This window comes from Triturus cristatus, chromosome 2_1 (assembly GCF_964204655.1).
Source record: "Triturus cristatus chromosome 2_1, aTriCri1.1, whole genome shotgun sequence".
Lineage (NCBI taxonomy): Eukaryota > Metazoa > Chordata > Amphibia > Caudata > Salamandridae > Triturus > Triturus cristatus.
Window position 1 is genome coordinate 503,785,516 of NC_140581.1, and position 16,980 is coordinate 503,802,495.

General features: G+C 50.4%; 1 protein-coding gene across 2 annotated transcripts in view; it reads right to left on the reverse strand.

The window, feature by feature from the left end:
- Window positions 1–3,919: 3,919 nt before the first annotated feature.
- Window positions 3,920–16,980, reverse strand: part of GTF2H2C (GTF2H2 family member C) — a 349,036-nt gene continuing 335,975 nt past the window's right edge. For both annotated transcript variants that reach the window (XM_085632380.1, XM_085632381.1), the window contains one exon: window positions 3,920–5,649. In XM_085632380.1, coding sequence (XP_085488506.1) covers window positions 5,530–5,649 — 120 coding nt within the window. In that variant the 3' untranslated portion in view covers window positions 3,920–5,529. The remainder of the gene's footprint in view (window positions 5,650–16,980) is intronic.

A 16,980-nucleotide genomic window follows, 5' to 3' on the forward strand; every position in this document is an offset into this window, starting at 1 on the left:
GGTGCGCCACATGCAAACATGGAGTGGACTACTTTGGGTGGCGACACCTCTTGTGGTTGGTAAGAGGACACAGACTGAGGTGGTCAGCCCAGGTGTTCAGACCACCACCCAGATGCTTGGCAAATAGCCAGATTTTATGCTGGGGAGTCCAAGCCCATAGCCTCAATGCTTATCGACAGAGAAGATGAGACCTAAACTTTTCCATGCTTGTTAACATGCCACATCGCAATCGTATTGTCCATCAATATCTGGATGGGTAAAAGACCATTCCTTGTAACATGTGCACCTCTACTAACCACAAGCCCTAGAATCCTGCAGCATCCTGTGAAATCAAATGAAATCTGAGAAATTGGCCTTATGCTGGAACCACTATTGGCACAGGCACCACTGGAGTGCCATCATGGGCCAGTGTGCATAATATTAGAGGATACAGGAAGCCTACAGATCCAGAAGATAGAGAAACATCAGGACTGGAACCGGAGTCCATCCTGAAAAATAGACTTGCAGACCGACACCATCTGTAATGACCTGACCTTGAACAGCCAGTCGTTCAAGTACAGTAACATTGAGATTCCAGGCTCTCTCATATGAGTCACAACCACTACCATCACCTTGGTAAAGTCTTGAGATGTCAATATTAGCCAAAATGGTAGGGCTGCAAACTAATAATGTGTGGATCCCCCACAAAAAAAGGTACCTCTGGTGCAACTGTAAGAGCAGTAAATAGAAATGTGTGTCCTGGTTGTCTAGGGACACCATTCAATCTTATGCTTCAAACACCAGAAATTCCTGAGCTAAGTTCACTATCTTAAACTTTTACTTGCAAAGTAACAAGTTCACGATCCTGAGGTCTAGGGCCAGATGATAACTGCCATTGTTCTTGGGATCCAGGAAGTACAGAGATTAGCACTTTTGTACAATTTCCTGCTCTGGAACCAACTCCACCACTTTGGATTGGCAGGTGATCCTCGGACTAGAGAGACTGAAAGAAAGGGATCTGTGTAGCTTTCTTTTGGCAGGTAGGCCATTCACACACTCTTCAACTTTCAAGACCCCAGTGATGGGATGTTATGACCCTCAAGGCTTGTTGAAAGGAGAATACCCGTCCTTCAACTGCCCGCACATGTTCCTTCAAGAGGACACTAAAGCTACTTTTCAGGTGGTGCAGGGGAGGTGGAGAAGGGCTGCTGGACCCGACGACCCCTAACTGGGCCGTTAGACCTGCTGGGAGGGCTGGTTCTGCCGAAAAGCGACCTCTAGTAAAGCCCCAAAACGTCCAGAATTGACTCAAGTCATGGCCCAGGCTTGGAGGTGAAGAGAGTGGACAATATCTCTACCCACCTTAAATCTCTCAAACCCTGTGTCAGCCTTGTCCCCGAACAGGTGAGTCCCATCGAATAACATATGCATGAGGTTCGCCAGCACATCACCAGAGAGCCCGCTTGATCGAAGCCAAGCCAGCCTCCTCAGAGAAACGGATGACACTATGGCATTGGTTAAGGAATATACTATGTTTAGGGGCTGCTATGATGAATTGGCTGGAAGTTTCTTTGCCATTTCTCACCACCTCAGCAAAATTTACCCCACGGAGGTCCAAAAGACTTGAAATTACTGTGTTAGCCATGTTCATTGACCTCAAGGCCACTCTGCCACCTGAAAAAAGCTTTTTTGCTAACAGCCTACTGTTTATTCGATTCTGAATGGAGGGGCTAGGAAGAATGCACCAGGATTCTGCCTGGTGTAGGACAAAGGATAAACTACCAGGCTTTCTGGTGATGGGTGGGTCAAAAGGAAAGCTGGGTCCCCTGAGGCAGATCTATACATCCTCAGAATAATGGGTTTAGCAGCTGGTGCTGAAGTAGGCTTATAGCATGCAACGTTCAGGGGTTCCAGCAGGGCATTGTTAAATGACAGGTTTTGATGTTGCAGAAACAGGTAGCAAAATGCCAGTCAAAATGTTGGGTAAAGGTAGCTCCAAGACCCTCGTGGAAGGATATCACTTCCAGAGGAGCAGGGCTTATAGAAGACTCCCACTCAACCTCAGGAGATGTGCCTAGCCACTTGGCATTTTGAAGTACCAGGTAGTCTACAACATCTGAAGAAGATAGGGTATTAAGTTTGCAACCTCACTACAGTCATTGATATTATGCATGATTGGGTACAGCATATGGATAGGATCTGAGTCCTACCCAAATAGGTCCGCCATGGACTGCCAATAGTTTTGGAATGGTACTGACTCAGGTTGGAGCAATTCTCTATGCCAACCTCCTCTACTAATCGTTGGGTCTCGCTTCTTGACCTATGGAGGATTGCCTTGGTCCTTAAGTGTTCCTGGGGAATAAATAGTACAAACAGCAGCGCCAGTTATTGGGTCAGCAGCGCTGGGGCAGGTGTTGCACCAGCGAAAGAGCTGCCAGCAAAGCATCTGGTATCAGAAAGAGTTTGAGTAGCAGCAGAGTCGTCCGAGAGCAAAAAGTCTGGGGCTCAGTGGGCTGAAGGTTTAGCAGTGGGGACCACAGCCTGCCTGAACAACATCATCACGATACTGAGAATTTGAGCTGAACTGGCTTCTGGTGCTGGGAGATCTGAATATATATGCGTTGAAAATGGTAAAGGTGACGAAGGGCCCAGAACAGGGTACATGGCAGGTGTTCTAGTGGGTGGTGCTGCTGGGGAGCCCCCTCACGAGAGTGATTTGTATGAGCTGTGGCTACAAAGAGAACTCCGTAGCAGGCAGGGGTTAGAAAAGATGACCTACCTCAGTTCTTTGGCCTTTGTCAAGGGGGTAAGTGGTCATTATTGTGTTACCTCTCCTTATTGATATTTCTTCTTCTCTCTCAACTTTGAAGAAGGAAAAGAATACAACCTGAAGGGAGACCTCGGTTTCAAATGAGACTGGCTTTGAGTCCAGTGCTCCTCATGACCCATAAATAGCTTAACCGTGCCCTCTTTGGTGAGTTTGGGGAGCATGAGGGTAAATTTGTCGCACAAATACAGATTATGCTTCAACCCCAAGCGCCACAAACAGACTTCATAGCAGTCTGAGATGGACACCTGTATCTCTCCTTTGGAAAAGCGACAGGGTTTGAAGCCTGATTTCTGTGGCTGTGACATCTCTAAGCACTGCAGTGTAGGAATTCCGAGAAGTTTGAAAATACACTAAAAGTGTGGACAAAATCGCAGCGCAGCTATGGATCCTCATCAAAGGGTGTTGAAAAAAAGGGAACTCTCGGTGTGTCAGATGGGAGGGGTACTCGGTGCTGTATCGCTCCAGTGATGTCACTGCAAAAGTGTTTCTTGTTCAGAGATGGGGTTAGTGTAGGAGAGCTATAAAAATTTCCAGATCAAGTGTGGTGCCTGGGGATATTCAACAGGTGTGGAATCAGCAGGTAGTGAAGGTAAGTGTATATTATTATTTATAGCTCCACATGTATGTACCTCGAAGACAAATATGTTGAGGTACATAGATCTCGAGTTAAGTATAGTAAATTAGCAATATCCTCCACGCTACTGTGGTAGTCCATATTCTGCTACCAATATAATGGCAGGCCGATCAATAAAACTGTGGGTAATGACATCCAGTCACCATATTAAAGATTAGAACAGGCTTCTCGGGGTCCGGTCCCACACCATTTCAGAAGCAGGTGGACATCCGAGATAAACTCAGCATGCACACACTGTCCAAACACAGGAATCAGTACAAGACTGAGGTGTTCCTTTATCCCACACAACGTGCCCTTATTTGGCATTTTATTTGCAGAAAGTTGAGTATTCTTCCCGACTCTGGCGATTTGGTATTTTTTTCCTTCAATATGTATTAGGGGTTTGGAGTAAGTCTGCCTGCCCCATCCGATAACCTTTAAAAGCGAGAATATGTACATTAAAATGCAGCAAAAGAGTCGACATTTGACGCATTAGATACAAGAAGCCCTACCATATGGCAGTAGGCTTTACATTTGAATACAAATTTTATTACAAAACATTTATCAATGTGTAAGACAAAATAGCAGGTCGAATGCCCCTTAAGTACAACAGGTATTCTCAATGAATACATATAATTGCTCTCGCAAATAGTCCTACGGTATTTTAGACCACGTTATCAACATATAAAAAAAATATATATTCAAAAACTATTTGTATAGAAATAAGACTCAAAACATGATTGTTAATAAATTGTAAAGTGGACATATTTTGCTAGATACACTGGTGACAAAGTTTTGGAACTGGGAGCATTCCATCAAGTCTTTGTATGAACGTAAATGTTTGTCTTCGATCTTATTCTACATGGGATTCCTTTAAAATAAATTAGGGCTGATCATCAGCGAATTAGTACAAACGTTTAGTGGCAAATCTAGACTTTGAAAATGCCACACTTTCATTGGGCCTCGAGGGTTCTAAGAAACTTGCTGCATTGTTTCTAACCTAATTGCTCGTAGCTCTTTTTCATATGGGGTGGGCAGACGTAAAGCAGGCCTGGGCAGCACACTTCACAGATCCTACTGTTTCTAGGCGCTCATTACTAACCCTGGGCGTAGTTCGTGTAGTAGCGCTACGCGTAGCTACGCAAAGTGCACTTCGCACTACGCGAGATACGCGTAGGAATACGTGAACTGCGTAGTGTGCTGTTCGCGATGATTGCACAGTGCCGGATGCTTGTCCGCACTGTGCAATCATTGAAAACGGCATCTTGCACAGTGCGAGCTGTCGTTTTCTGCCGCTCGAGTAGATTTTTACTCAAGCTGCAGCTTTCTCAACGTGGACTGGTAGTTTCTCATCGTGAGCATACGCGACTACCCGCAATGAGAAACCTGACCTCCCCACGTTGAGAATCTCGCTGGGAGGTTAATTTTCCACGCTCGCGATTGGCAACTTGATGTTGCCGATCGTGAACAAGGAAAAAGTCTCGCCGGGATGTTATTTTGCTCGCTCGCGGTCGCCAACTTGACGTTGAGGACCGCGAGCGAGCAAAAAATGCCACCTACGCTACGCGTTTTTGCACTATGCTACGTGCAATTCGCGTAGCGCGAAGTAGCACAAACTACGCAAGCGTAGTGTAGTTGTCCGCCCAGGGTTACTCATTAAACAGCTGGCTGCATTCACAGCTTCACACAAGTTCACAACCCCACACGAGAAGCAATTCTACATAGAATGCGACGTCTGTCGAAATGTGAGCAGAGTGTTTTCAACAAAAAGGGAAAACAATGCATATACACAAATAACCTACATTACGTTACTTTAAAGGTGTGCATGCTATGAGAATTATGAAAGAAAACTTTTGAATGCCCCTAGGCTTACGGATTATTACAGAATGGAAGTCGGTATCTGGCAGTTGTGCTCACACCACAGGTTCAAGGGTGATGCAACAAGTTTTTTTTCCCCCAAAGACAGAAGGCTCCAATCACGGAAGTAGTTTCCCTAAAGATGCCCGCAAGGTTTCCGTTGCCTGGTGCGCAGTCCCTTCTCGAGACCCGCCTGGTTTGAGGCTTCACATGTTCCTGCTGCGCGACATGTCGGGCCTGCGGGGTCTCCTCACATACCCGCAGGGGCAGGGTTCTTGTGGATGCAGCCAGGGCAGCAATGCAGGGACTCGTGAACAAAAAGATCACATTCTATGCAGAAGACGTGCTGGCATGTGGGGCACACATAGACCTAGAGGGGGGAGAGAGAAAGGCTACATTAATTTATCGTCACGGAAACATTACTATACGATGCACCACTGCACTTACAGGCACCATGCATTGTTTGGCAAAATACAATACATCGATCCTTGTGGTGTTTCCAGGGCCGACGCGATGGGGCAGCCGGCGCCAGGTAGGCCGATGGGGATGACTAGGGCCTTGGGCCTGAATAATGCACGGGAGCCAGTTGTGGTGGTATGGTGGTCTCGCCGTCGTAGCCCTAGTGGCATACGTACGCGCGCGACCCCTTTTATTATGCATAGGTCACATGACCTTTACGCGGCATGCCTGTTGCGTCACAGGCGCAACATTACATTCCTCCCCAACAAACATCAAAAACAACAATAGCAAATAACTTTCGGGGTTGACTCTCAGATCGGCCATACGGCCCATCAGAGAAATGTTCGGCCATAATAAAATTAAACAATCTTACGTGAGGTAGTCTTTCAGACGGCAGGAGGGTTCAGGGTTACCCCGCAGATTATGTTGTGACATACCCCGGCTATGAGAGTCCCGGCCTCCAACGTCCATTGAGCTTTCGCTGGCCAGGATTCCTGGAGAGTGACCGCTGTTGTCCACCGCCGTGGCAGCAGCTTTTTGAAGTGTGACACATTTCGTGCTATTCTTTCTCTCCCTCTGGTGGCAATGATGCGGGTTCCCCTGACCGATACCACCGTCCAGGGTTCTTTCTCATACGTCAGACGGAATTTGCCACTGGTGACTCGATTTTTGAGCAACACTGCATCTCCTCTCTGAATATGGGGCACGGTGGCCCTTCGCCGGAGTCTGACGTGAGCATGTGCTCTTCGGCACCGGGCATCAATCAGGCTGTCCTTCGGGGTTTCCGACTGCCACTCATGGTGGTGGGGAATCGAAGATCACTCGCCCCATTAGAAGGTGGGCCGGGGCTATGCCAGTAGTGGTGTGTGGCGTTTGGCGGTAGCTCCTTAGAAATGTAAATATGGCTAGCTCTAGGGATTGGGCCTGGTTATGCGCAATCCGGATTACTTTATTAAGGGACTGCATGAATCTCTCCACTTCCCCATTCGCCTGGGGCCACCGGGGTGTGATTCTTCGATGGTGAATACCTAGCGACTGCAAATAGGAGGCAAATTCTTGACTTTGGAAGGGCGATCCATTGTCCATCCTCAGCTCGTGTGAGTCCGTGGGTGGCCATGATTTTCGAGTTTTGGTATGACCTCGGCAGCGCTGGGCACCTGTATTATTTCCACTTCGGGGTACTTAGAGTGATCATCAATCACCACAAGGGTGTGGCGACCGTCAGGAAGGCTACCGAAGTCTAGGCTGACTCGTGAGCACGGGGCTCTCGGTCTGGGTTCCACAATGATGGGGGCAGGTCGGGGTGCTTCCCCGGTCACCAGGCCGGCCTCACAGGCCCGGACAGTGGACTCTACGAGGTCGTCCATCAGCGGGAACCAAACCTTGGTTCAAAGTCGTGATTTTGTTTTGACCATGCCTTGATGCCCAATGTGTGCAAGATCAACGACTCGTTGAGTTTGTGACGTCGGGATTACCAGGCGGTGTCCTCTGAGCAAGCATCCCGTGTCATCTTCAGTGAGCTTGTCTCCGACATGATAGATACTGTCCATGATTCGTTGCGCACTGGCCGTCTGGACTCTCCATTCCTCCTTTGCCTTGTGCCAGTTGCCACTCTGCAGGGCTGCCTTGGCTAGTTGTAGACATTTGTCTTGTCTCGTTGCCTCACGGAGGTTCTCCATGGAAAGCAGTAGGGGGCAGGAGCGAGCGGTGACACACCGGACGTACTCTTCCGTGTCAGCCGCATCTTCCATCTCCTGAAAAGTGGCTGCCCGGGGATGTCGGCCGGGTTCCGAGAGCCAGGTTGGTACTCTACTTTGCAATTATAGTTCTGGAGCTGGAGCATCCACTTCTCGATCCATGGCGGTGGCTTGGTCGAGGTTCCCGAGAAGAGAGCTACCAGCGGCTTATGGTCTGTTGCTACCACAAAGGGTTTTCCGTAGACATACAGGTGGAAATGGCGGCACCCCCAATGAATTGCAATGGCTTCTTTTTCGATTTGGGAGTATCTTTGCTCTGTTTCGGTGAGAGAGCGGCTGGCAAACGCCACCGGGGCCCAATCCTCGTTCGGGTTCCGTCTCTGCAACAGCACGGCCCCTAATCCTACGGGGCCAGCATCCACTGCAACTAGTGTCAGTTTTCTGGGGTCGAAAAAGGCAAGCGTGGTGGCTTCCGAGAGAGCGTCCTTGATTTTCAGCGAAGTACTTGAACGAGGCATTCATTATGTTCTGGGTTGGTTTTGGCATGTATCATAATGTCGTCACTGACATTGATAACGCCGGGTATGTCCGCAATCAGTTCCTGTATGATGTTCTAGAAAACTTCAGCCGCGCTGGAAACCCCAAAACTCAACCGTGTGTACCTCCGGAGTCCCACATGTGTTGAGAAGGTAGTGATGTTGCGGGACGCCTTGTCTAGCACCAGCTGGTGGTATCCGGACCTCAGATCTAGCTTAGAGAACGAACAGGCTCCGGCCATCTCCCCAATTAGGTCGTCTATCGTGAGGGTGATATGGCGCTTCCGCTTGATCGCGACGTTGGGCAGCCGCATGTTGACACAGATCCTCACCGCGCCCGGCTGTTTGGGTTTCCGAGTGACAATGATCGGGGACACCCACGGGGTGGGACCGGATACTTTCTCGATTATCCCAGCGGCCTCCAATTTCTTGAGCTCCTCCTCGACCAGGGGGCGCAGATGGAATGCTATTCGCCGATGCCGTAAGGCCACAGGTTGGATGGTGGGGTCAATGTGCAGGTGTATCTCTTTTCCTTTGAATCTTCCAATCCCCTGGAATACCTCCGCAAATTCAGTGAGAAGGTGCTGAATAGATTCCTGGTGCACCCCGAAAGCAAATGTCACTACTCCCAAGTCCTCGGCCGCCCGGCACCCCAAAAGCATCCCTTGGCCGTCTTCGGTGACATAGACAGTGGTGATGGAATGGTCACCATGGGAGACAGACGTTCGGAAGCAGCCTCGTATTTTCAGAGGAGAATCTTGACCATATGCAAATACGGTTATGGCCGAGGGGTGAAGGACTGGCCTTGGATTCATGGTGCTGTGGAGAACGGACGCCATGATGTTGATGGTGGCACCTGTATCAACAACTGCCGTGACCTCCTGGGATCCCACTCGTATGCTGCAATGGGGTAGACGCTTCGCTTTTCGGGTTGTAGTGCCAATCATGTGGACTTTGTGCACTACCCTCTCTTCCTCCTCATCATCGTCCACGTCGCTGGGCTCTCTTTCTTCTTCCGTCAGGGCGTTCGCCACTTGGCAGGGCTTGCGGTACCTCTTGGACCTGCACACCTTCTCGAAGTGATTAAACCGTCCGCACCCTGAGCATCTCTTGCCTTTCGGGGGCACTCGGCCGCCGGATGTGGTGATCCTCCGCAGTATCCGCATGACTTGGATTGTCCCGAGGTGGAGGTTCCCGGTCCTTTCTTGCCCCATCTCGTTGAGGGTTTGGTCGTTACGGCGTTCACTGGCTCGGTTTTTACCGGTGATTGGAGGGCTGCCTCCATGTGCGCCGCTCGCGCTTTTGACAGTTCTTTGGTCCGTCCCAGGGTTAGTATGTCCGCGAGGGACTTTCCAGACTCTTCTAGTATGCGTTCGCGGAGCTTTGCCGATGCACAGCCTTGGATTATCTGCCCACGAATCTCTTCTATTTTGTCGCGGAACCCACACGTGGACGGCAGGTTTTTAAGTCAGGCATGATATGTGTCTAATGACTCCTCGGGGAGCTGGCGCGCTTGCCTAAAATATGAACCTCTCGTAGTCTTGATTGGCCATCGGTTCGAAATGTTCATTGAGAGTGTCTATCAGTGTGTGGTGGTTCTTGGGTGTGGCCTCTACCAGTGTTTTGGCAATGTTGTGAATGTCCTTGCCTCCCAAATGTAGCAGCATCGCTCTTTTCTGGTCCTTGTGGACCTTGGTGGCCTCAAAGAAGATGAGTAGGCGGTCCACCCAATCTTTCCATTTAGGCGCTAGCGATGAGGGCGCTCCCTCCACTATAAAAGGCTCTATGGGTGGTATTGTGGCCATATTCACTGCCTTGACTCGTGTCCGTGTCCCTCCTGGCTGCTGTGCTTCTTTGGGACGTGGATGGTGTTCACTGCGTGTGGGTCTTTCCCCTCACAGGGGTTCTCACCACTCGACACTATCCGACCGGGGCAGTAAATTTCTGATGTGTGTGGAGACCGTCCCTCCTCCTCACAGTGGGCCCCTCGTCAGTGTTGTATCACCCTGGCTCAGTGTATTGTGGGCCTCACTTCACGTCCCTCTATCGCAGCTAGGGGTGTGCCAGTACTCACACTGTGCTCTGGGGGCAGCTCCCACTGTTTATCAGTATCCTGGGCTGGGTAGAGACAGGAGGCAGGGGCCATCCAACGTTTATTCAGGAGCAGTGGCCGGAGTACACACGTGCAGGCAAGGCCTGCACCACGTGGCTGGCAGACTGACACTCTGTGCGTCACCCGCGCTGAGTCGGGGGAGGGGCAGCGCCACATCTCCTCACCTCGCAGGGCAGTGGCTGAGGAGCGCCACTTCTGTGTTGATGATCGGCGCTCCGCTGGGCACACTAGTGTCAGGATTACCGGCGCCACACACCGGGGCACGAGCGCCGCGAGCCGATGGAAACGCTCGCGGCCGCAACTCCGATGCGCAGCACGTCGGCGAGGGCACGCCCACCGTCGTCGCCAATTGTGGTGTTTCCAGGGCCGGCACGATGGGGCAGCCAGCGCCAGGTAGGCCGATGGGGATGACTATGGCCTCGGGCCTGAATAATGCACGGGAGCCAGTTGTGGTGGTATGGTGGTCTCGCCGTCGTAGCCCTAGTGGCGTACGTACGCGCGCGACCCCTTTTATTATGCATAGGTCACATGACCTTTACGCGGCACGCCTGTTGCGTCACAGGCACAACATTACAGATCCTTAAGATTAACTTTTATAATCGGCCGATTGCCTCAATCAGAAATGAGCACCCTCGCTCCTATTTTAAACAAATTATTATTTGGGGGGGGACTCCTGGCACAATAAACGTAGGCCGGTCACCTTTCTCTCTGCTCCCCCGTGCACACCAATGTCTGTTGGCATAATGAGGCCTTCAAGCTCTGGGGTGGGATAGACATTGTATGCACGACATATAGCCTCTTACACAAGATCCTAATATGAATCCCTGGAGCCCGAGTGAAAACAGGAAATATACACAATATGCTTGTTTATTAAGCTGTATTCATGAAAATGTCCATAAACAGAATAAAAAAAGAAAAAAAAGAAAATCGTCTCATTGAAGTGGCAACGGGGTCACCACTCTAAGCACAAGTGGGACGTGGGACTAGCCCCTCACCCCCAACATAACCAATGGTGTGAAAGAATTCGCAGTTCTCAGTATTTTGAGCCAGGACAGAAGCCAAAGCACAGTGGGTCACGATGAATAAGGTCACCCTCTCATCCTCTTCTCAGGGCGATGACGTTAAAAAATGCCATAAGCCAGGCCATATTAGAAGTGAAAGTCCAACAGAAGATCACATAGCTATCCCCTCCACACATACAAACAAAAACTTTCTTTATAACCATTATGGAATATGATGCAGGACCGGCAGCAATGGGTCTGTTCTTGTTGAGGTGTGTAGGGTAAACCTAAAATAGTCAATAGAATTAATCTCACCCTTTGGTTTCTCCAGAATTAATTTTCTCATAGCAGGTCTTTGGCAGAGAGATCATTCATCGACCTCAAAAGATTCTTAGTTGTCAAATGGAAGTAGTCAAGTGATGCTATTTTTTCTTAATTCTGGACATGAATGACACGTGCAAACTATTTGCTGGGCAATGACTTCAAATTCCTGGGGATTGTAAAGCAATTGTTGCTCATTCTCGGGGTACAAACCTAATACCAAACCGCATTGTGGTGGTCTCCTAAAAAGGAACTACCCAAGAAGACCAAGATTAAAGGCTGCAACAGCAAAGGATTCCAAGGATGTTCAGGTTAAAAAATGTTAGAAAACTTAAATGCACGAAAACCAATTATTCAATAATTGAAAAGGGAGAAAACACTGGGCATGGCCAGGGAGGTCAATATGGCGGTCGCCCTTTGATAAGGCTCCTGTCACCCGACAACCATCTACCTGCATCCTGCCTGACAGTACTTGATACGGCACAGCTGGCTAGCCTCTGGGCACAGGGGGCGATACCCAGAGGACGTTTGTGCAGTGACTGTGTCGCGTAGCAGAGTTCACCTGGGCAGCAGCCTGGGCTTAAGATGGCGACCGCCAAGGAGAGATAGGGGCCCTACGATTGGTGAGGTGGTACCAGGCTCAAGGCGCACACCCAATGGACGTCACCGGATCGAAGCAGAGACAGTGAGTGGACCCCGACCTGTCGGCGAGAATCCTGGACCCACAAGGGCGCCCGTACTGTACCAGACGGTGGCCCAGGACCGCAGAGGTGATTACGGAGCAGCGGGACCGCTTCTGTGGTAGACCGGGGAGGTGGCGAGTTGGGGCCTGGAACCCCCCATACAGGTAGGGTGGACACTGTGCTGCGCAGCCCGCTGGTAACATAATCCCTCTTACCCTGCCGGACTGGGGGAGGGGAGAACGGAGGAGGGGGCACTATCCTCTACACGTGGCTGCCCCGCACCCGGAGTGCAGGATCGAGGGCAAGTGGGCAAACCCTCTGGGACCCCCCTTCCCCGTATCAGTTGCTTGATGGCACCCCGTTGCCTCATTCGGGACCCAATGCAGCGGTCAGCCTACTTCAACTTTTGGGCCTGTGGCAGTGCGCCTGCTGCGGCCTACCTCTGATAATGCAGCAGAGATGCAGAGGAGACATGGCTGCGATGACGGGACACAGGCAGAGTCACACCAGTGGAGGGAATAGCGCCCTACCAGTCTGAACCTGGGGGCTGCGGCAGGGAGCCTGGGCCTGTGTGCCGCCTACAAATCTGGATGGTGCAGGGAGATGCCTGCTGCCACAGTGAGGCCCACACAAGATGCTCTTGGGAGCCAGAGGGAGTGTGGAACACTTACCCGATCTGGGACCATGGTGGTGAGTCCATTGAGGCCAGGTTTTACCGGGCCCCCCCACCGCCACGGATGGGGTTACAAGCAGTGCTAGTCAGACCACTGCTTGCGCAGCGCCTTATTGCCCCAAAGGGATGAACTTTGGTGCTGCGATCCGGGGCCCTCCATCGCCTAGTGCCGCTAGGCAGTGTGGTGCGCCACCAGACAGATCCACCTCAGTGAACAGGGTGGGGCCCATTCCATTAGACATCTGTGCTTCTGCCTCGCAGACACGCCTGCCCTGGCTCTGTCCCTCTGCCCCTAGAGGGTTCACTCGACTGGTGGGTTGGTGGGGGATGCCCCCCCCCCCGGGCTGTGCCAGAGGCCCCGGGGTGGGACCGGCTTTTTTCCCTCTGGATGGACCATTGGGAGGATGGGTCATGGGAAAATTACACCGCTGACCCCGGTCCAGACTAGGATGGACCAATATACGGTCCCACTGATGGATCCATTGGAGGATGCAGACGGCCCGGGCGCCTGCTCCGTCAAAACAGGAGACGATGGACCTGGAGGTAATTCTCAAGGCCATACAGGATTTCAGGGACGCGGTTAAATCTAAGGTTGATGGCCTTCGTGTGCATCTCTCACTGCTGAGCTTGAAACACTGGTGCTTGCCGCGGAGGATGGGAGCACCTCCTTTAGGAGCCAGATGTCTAAATTGTCTGCCTAGGTGTCAATGCTTATGAATAGAGCAGAAGACTTCGAAAACAGATCACGGCGCATCAATCGCCGACTCACTGGTCTCTTGGAGTCCCTGGGGCAGCAGGGCCTCACCGGGGTACTGGAGGACTGGTTTAAAACATGGGTTCCTGTTAACAAGCTGTCTGCCTTCTTTGCTATAGAGAGAGCACACTGCTCTCTGGCGCTGAAGCCCCCGCTTGGAGCTCCCCCTCGGCCTGTGATCCTGTGTCTTCTTAACTTTAAGGATCGGGAAGTGATATTGCAGAAGGCCCTCTCGGATGGATTTGCAGTTCTCCAACTCTAAAGTGCTTATTTTTCCCTGACTACACTAAGGCGGTGCAGCAGCCTCTACGCTCATTTGGTAAAGTGAAACAAAAGCTCTGTGCACTCAATTTGCGCTACATGCTTCTTTTCCCAGCCCGCCTCAAAGTTATTTTTCAATCCAGTATTCTCTTCCTTGACACTCCTGATCAGGCCTGGTAACGGGCAATAGAACGGTGGTGGCTGCTGCTGCAGCAGCCACCCTCTAAACTGATCCGCTCTGATGGCCCACTGGGGTGGTCTAAGGCACTGCGGGGGAGCCGCTCTCAGAAGTCCCGTGTTGAGACGGAGGTGGCTGCCGGCGGCCCTGGATTGGTTCCAGGGGAGACTGTCTCCCCTCCGCCCTCATAGACAGTGAATAACAACCTGTCCAATACTCCTATGATTTTCCACTCTGTTGAGGTGGACCCGGGCACTTCTTCTCAGCTTTCTACATCACCCTGACTATTCCGCCATCACATTACTTCAACCTCGTTTTCTCTGTTGCCGAGACAGGAGGTCCTCGCTATGTGGCAGTCTTTTAGAGTACAGAAACTTATACCCCACATGGACCACTCTAGCCTAGGCCCGGTCATTCCTGATCCTCTTCAGAACTCTAAGCAGAAGAGATAGTGGTGGGAAGGCATATAGGAGTCCCTTGTTCGATTCCAACTGGAATGAATCTCCTAGCAAGTGTTCTTGTGTAAACTCCAGCATGCAAATTGATAACACTGCACATTGTCGAAACACTGCACATTGTCGATGGTGGCAAACCGATCTAGCCAGGGTTCCCCCAGCTGGCGGAAGACTCCCTGTGCCACCTCAGGAAGCAAGCACCACTCATCACCTGCCAGATGACATCTGCTTAGTTTGTCCACTGTGGCATTCAGGGACCCAGCCAGATGATTGGTAGCCAAAACGATACATTGGTGTTCCAGCCACCTCCAGATACTCACTCACTCCTGGGACAGGACCCCACTCTGCCCTTTGTTGTAGTTCTACATGGCAGTGGTGTTTGCCATTAGAACCTAAACCATCCATCTCTTTATAGATAGCAGGGAGGTCTTCAGGGCCAAAACAAATGGCCTGTAGCGCCAGCACGTTAATGAGCGCCTGGCCCCCACTGGAAACCAGAGTACTCCAATCTCCACCTACCCCATGTGACCAAACCCTTCCCTTACCAAACCAGAAGTCATCTGGTCAACTCCGGGAAAGGAGAGGGGTGTGCAGCCGGACAAACTGTGGTCCATCTGACACTACTGAAGATCTCAAGTGGTCTCCTCCAAGACCTGGATGATCTCAGAAAGACTGCCATGAAGCTGGGCTAACTAGACCTTCAGGTTCCACAGCAGAGAATGCACGTGACACTTGACATAGTGGACGAGAAGGATGCATGAGTCTGAGGCCAAGAAGTCTGAGAGCCACCCTCACCATGATCCAGGATCGTGCCCAATACATTGAGATCATAGCTATATGTCTTGGAATCGCAGCTCTGGAGGAAAAGTAATGAACTCCATTGTGTCCAGATATGCCACTATGAACAAAAGCCTCTGGGAAGGAATCGGGTGGGACTTTGGCTCGTTTCCTGGGAAATCAAACATCATCAAGAGTTCTGCTGTCACCCGGAAGTAGTCAGTCATGGACTACCTCATGGCGACATCAGAATTCTTGATGTTGTTTGATTATTGTCTGCACTCCAAAGCACAACTGCATATGAGCCACTTTCTAGTTGGTGTCCTATGTGTCTAAGGAGAGGTAGCAAGCCCATTAGTGTTCCGCAAGTCAAGAATAAGGCATCATCAGTATAATGACTGGGCTGTACGCCATCCCCCAAACCATCATCAATATCATGTGGTGTACCATGCTCTGGTAAATTATTAGAGCTAAAATGATAATGGAGCCTTTTTGATAGCTATGACATGGTAGAGACACATTATTAGAGTTGGGGTGCATGGCAACTAGTTGCACCTTTGTAATCGTATAGCACGATGTCGGTCGAGATCAGGTCGAGGTTGGTTCGGTATCAGACATGGGTATCAGCAATAGATCATTCTCTGGTGCCAGTGATACTGGAGCAGGTCTCGAGATCTACAGTGGATGGGGTTGCAGAAACTAGCATGGATTGTGGGGATAGAGTGGAAGTCTGTACCAGAGTCGGTAAGGGCCCAAGGAGGGAGACAGTGCCGGGTAAAGAACCTGCTGGCTGTAACAATACTGGTGCCCGCTGTGATTTTATGGGGCCTAAAGGCATACCAGAGTAAGCCATAAGTGCACTGACTATTTGCAGACTGGCCTCTTTGAAAGCATGGCTATGCTGTGGGGCTGACGACAACCCGTGAAACTCTGGGCAATTTGGGATCAACGGAGGAATTGGTTACATGGCCAGTGACCTTGATGGCTTGTGATTTACATGTTCTCTTTGGAGTCAGAGTTGCGTGATGAGGTTGAGTCCTGCTTCAATTTCTTATCCTTATGTTTGGGCTTTAACTTGGACTTACATGAGGATTTCAAGCAGAAATGCAACAGCCACAGGAGCGGCCCCATGAAGAGTATAGACTGTTGACTTGGAGCAGGATCTATGCAAAGGACACATCATCTTATGTTTGGAGACATAACTACACCTCTTGGTCTCAGATTGACATCTGGTACACGAGGGAGCACATGTTAGATCACTTCAGAGTCATGCCTTGAACCCAGGCACCAAAGGCACAATTGTGCTGGTCTGTGACCGATATCTGCTTTCTGCAGTTGTAGCATGCCTTGAAACCTGTTGTTTTTATTTGGAACATTGAAACTTAGCACGCTGAAAAGGTTTGGAAGCCGTTGGAAAACCCAAAATTAGAAGGGTGGAGCTCGACCCGCACAGGAAGGTGCAGAAAGAAAGGAACTGACTTCAGCGCCTGGGGTGGGGCCTATATGCGGCTCTGCTCCTTCACTTCTGGGGTGGTATGGAGCCAATGCGGAGCCGCATTATGTCACAAGGGGCACTTCTATGGAAAAAATCTCCAGATTCAGTCTGGCGCCTGGAGTAATTGCTAAGGAAAGGAATCTGTGGTTAAAAGTATCCATCATAACATAAATGGATTAGGTGTTTTAGCTTCAATCCAACCAGGAAGCCTAGTGATAAAACAACATTAACAAATTAAAGAATTTCTTTACTGGCTTCTTGAATGGCAGGTGTTACTTCTTTATAATCATATACTTTT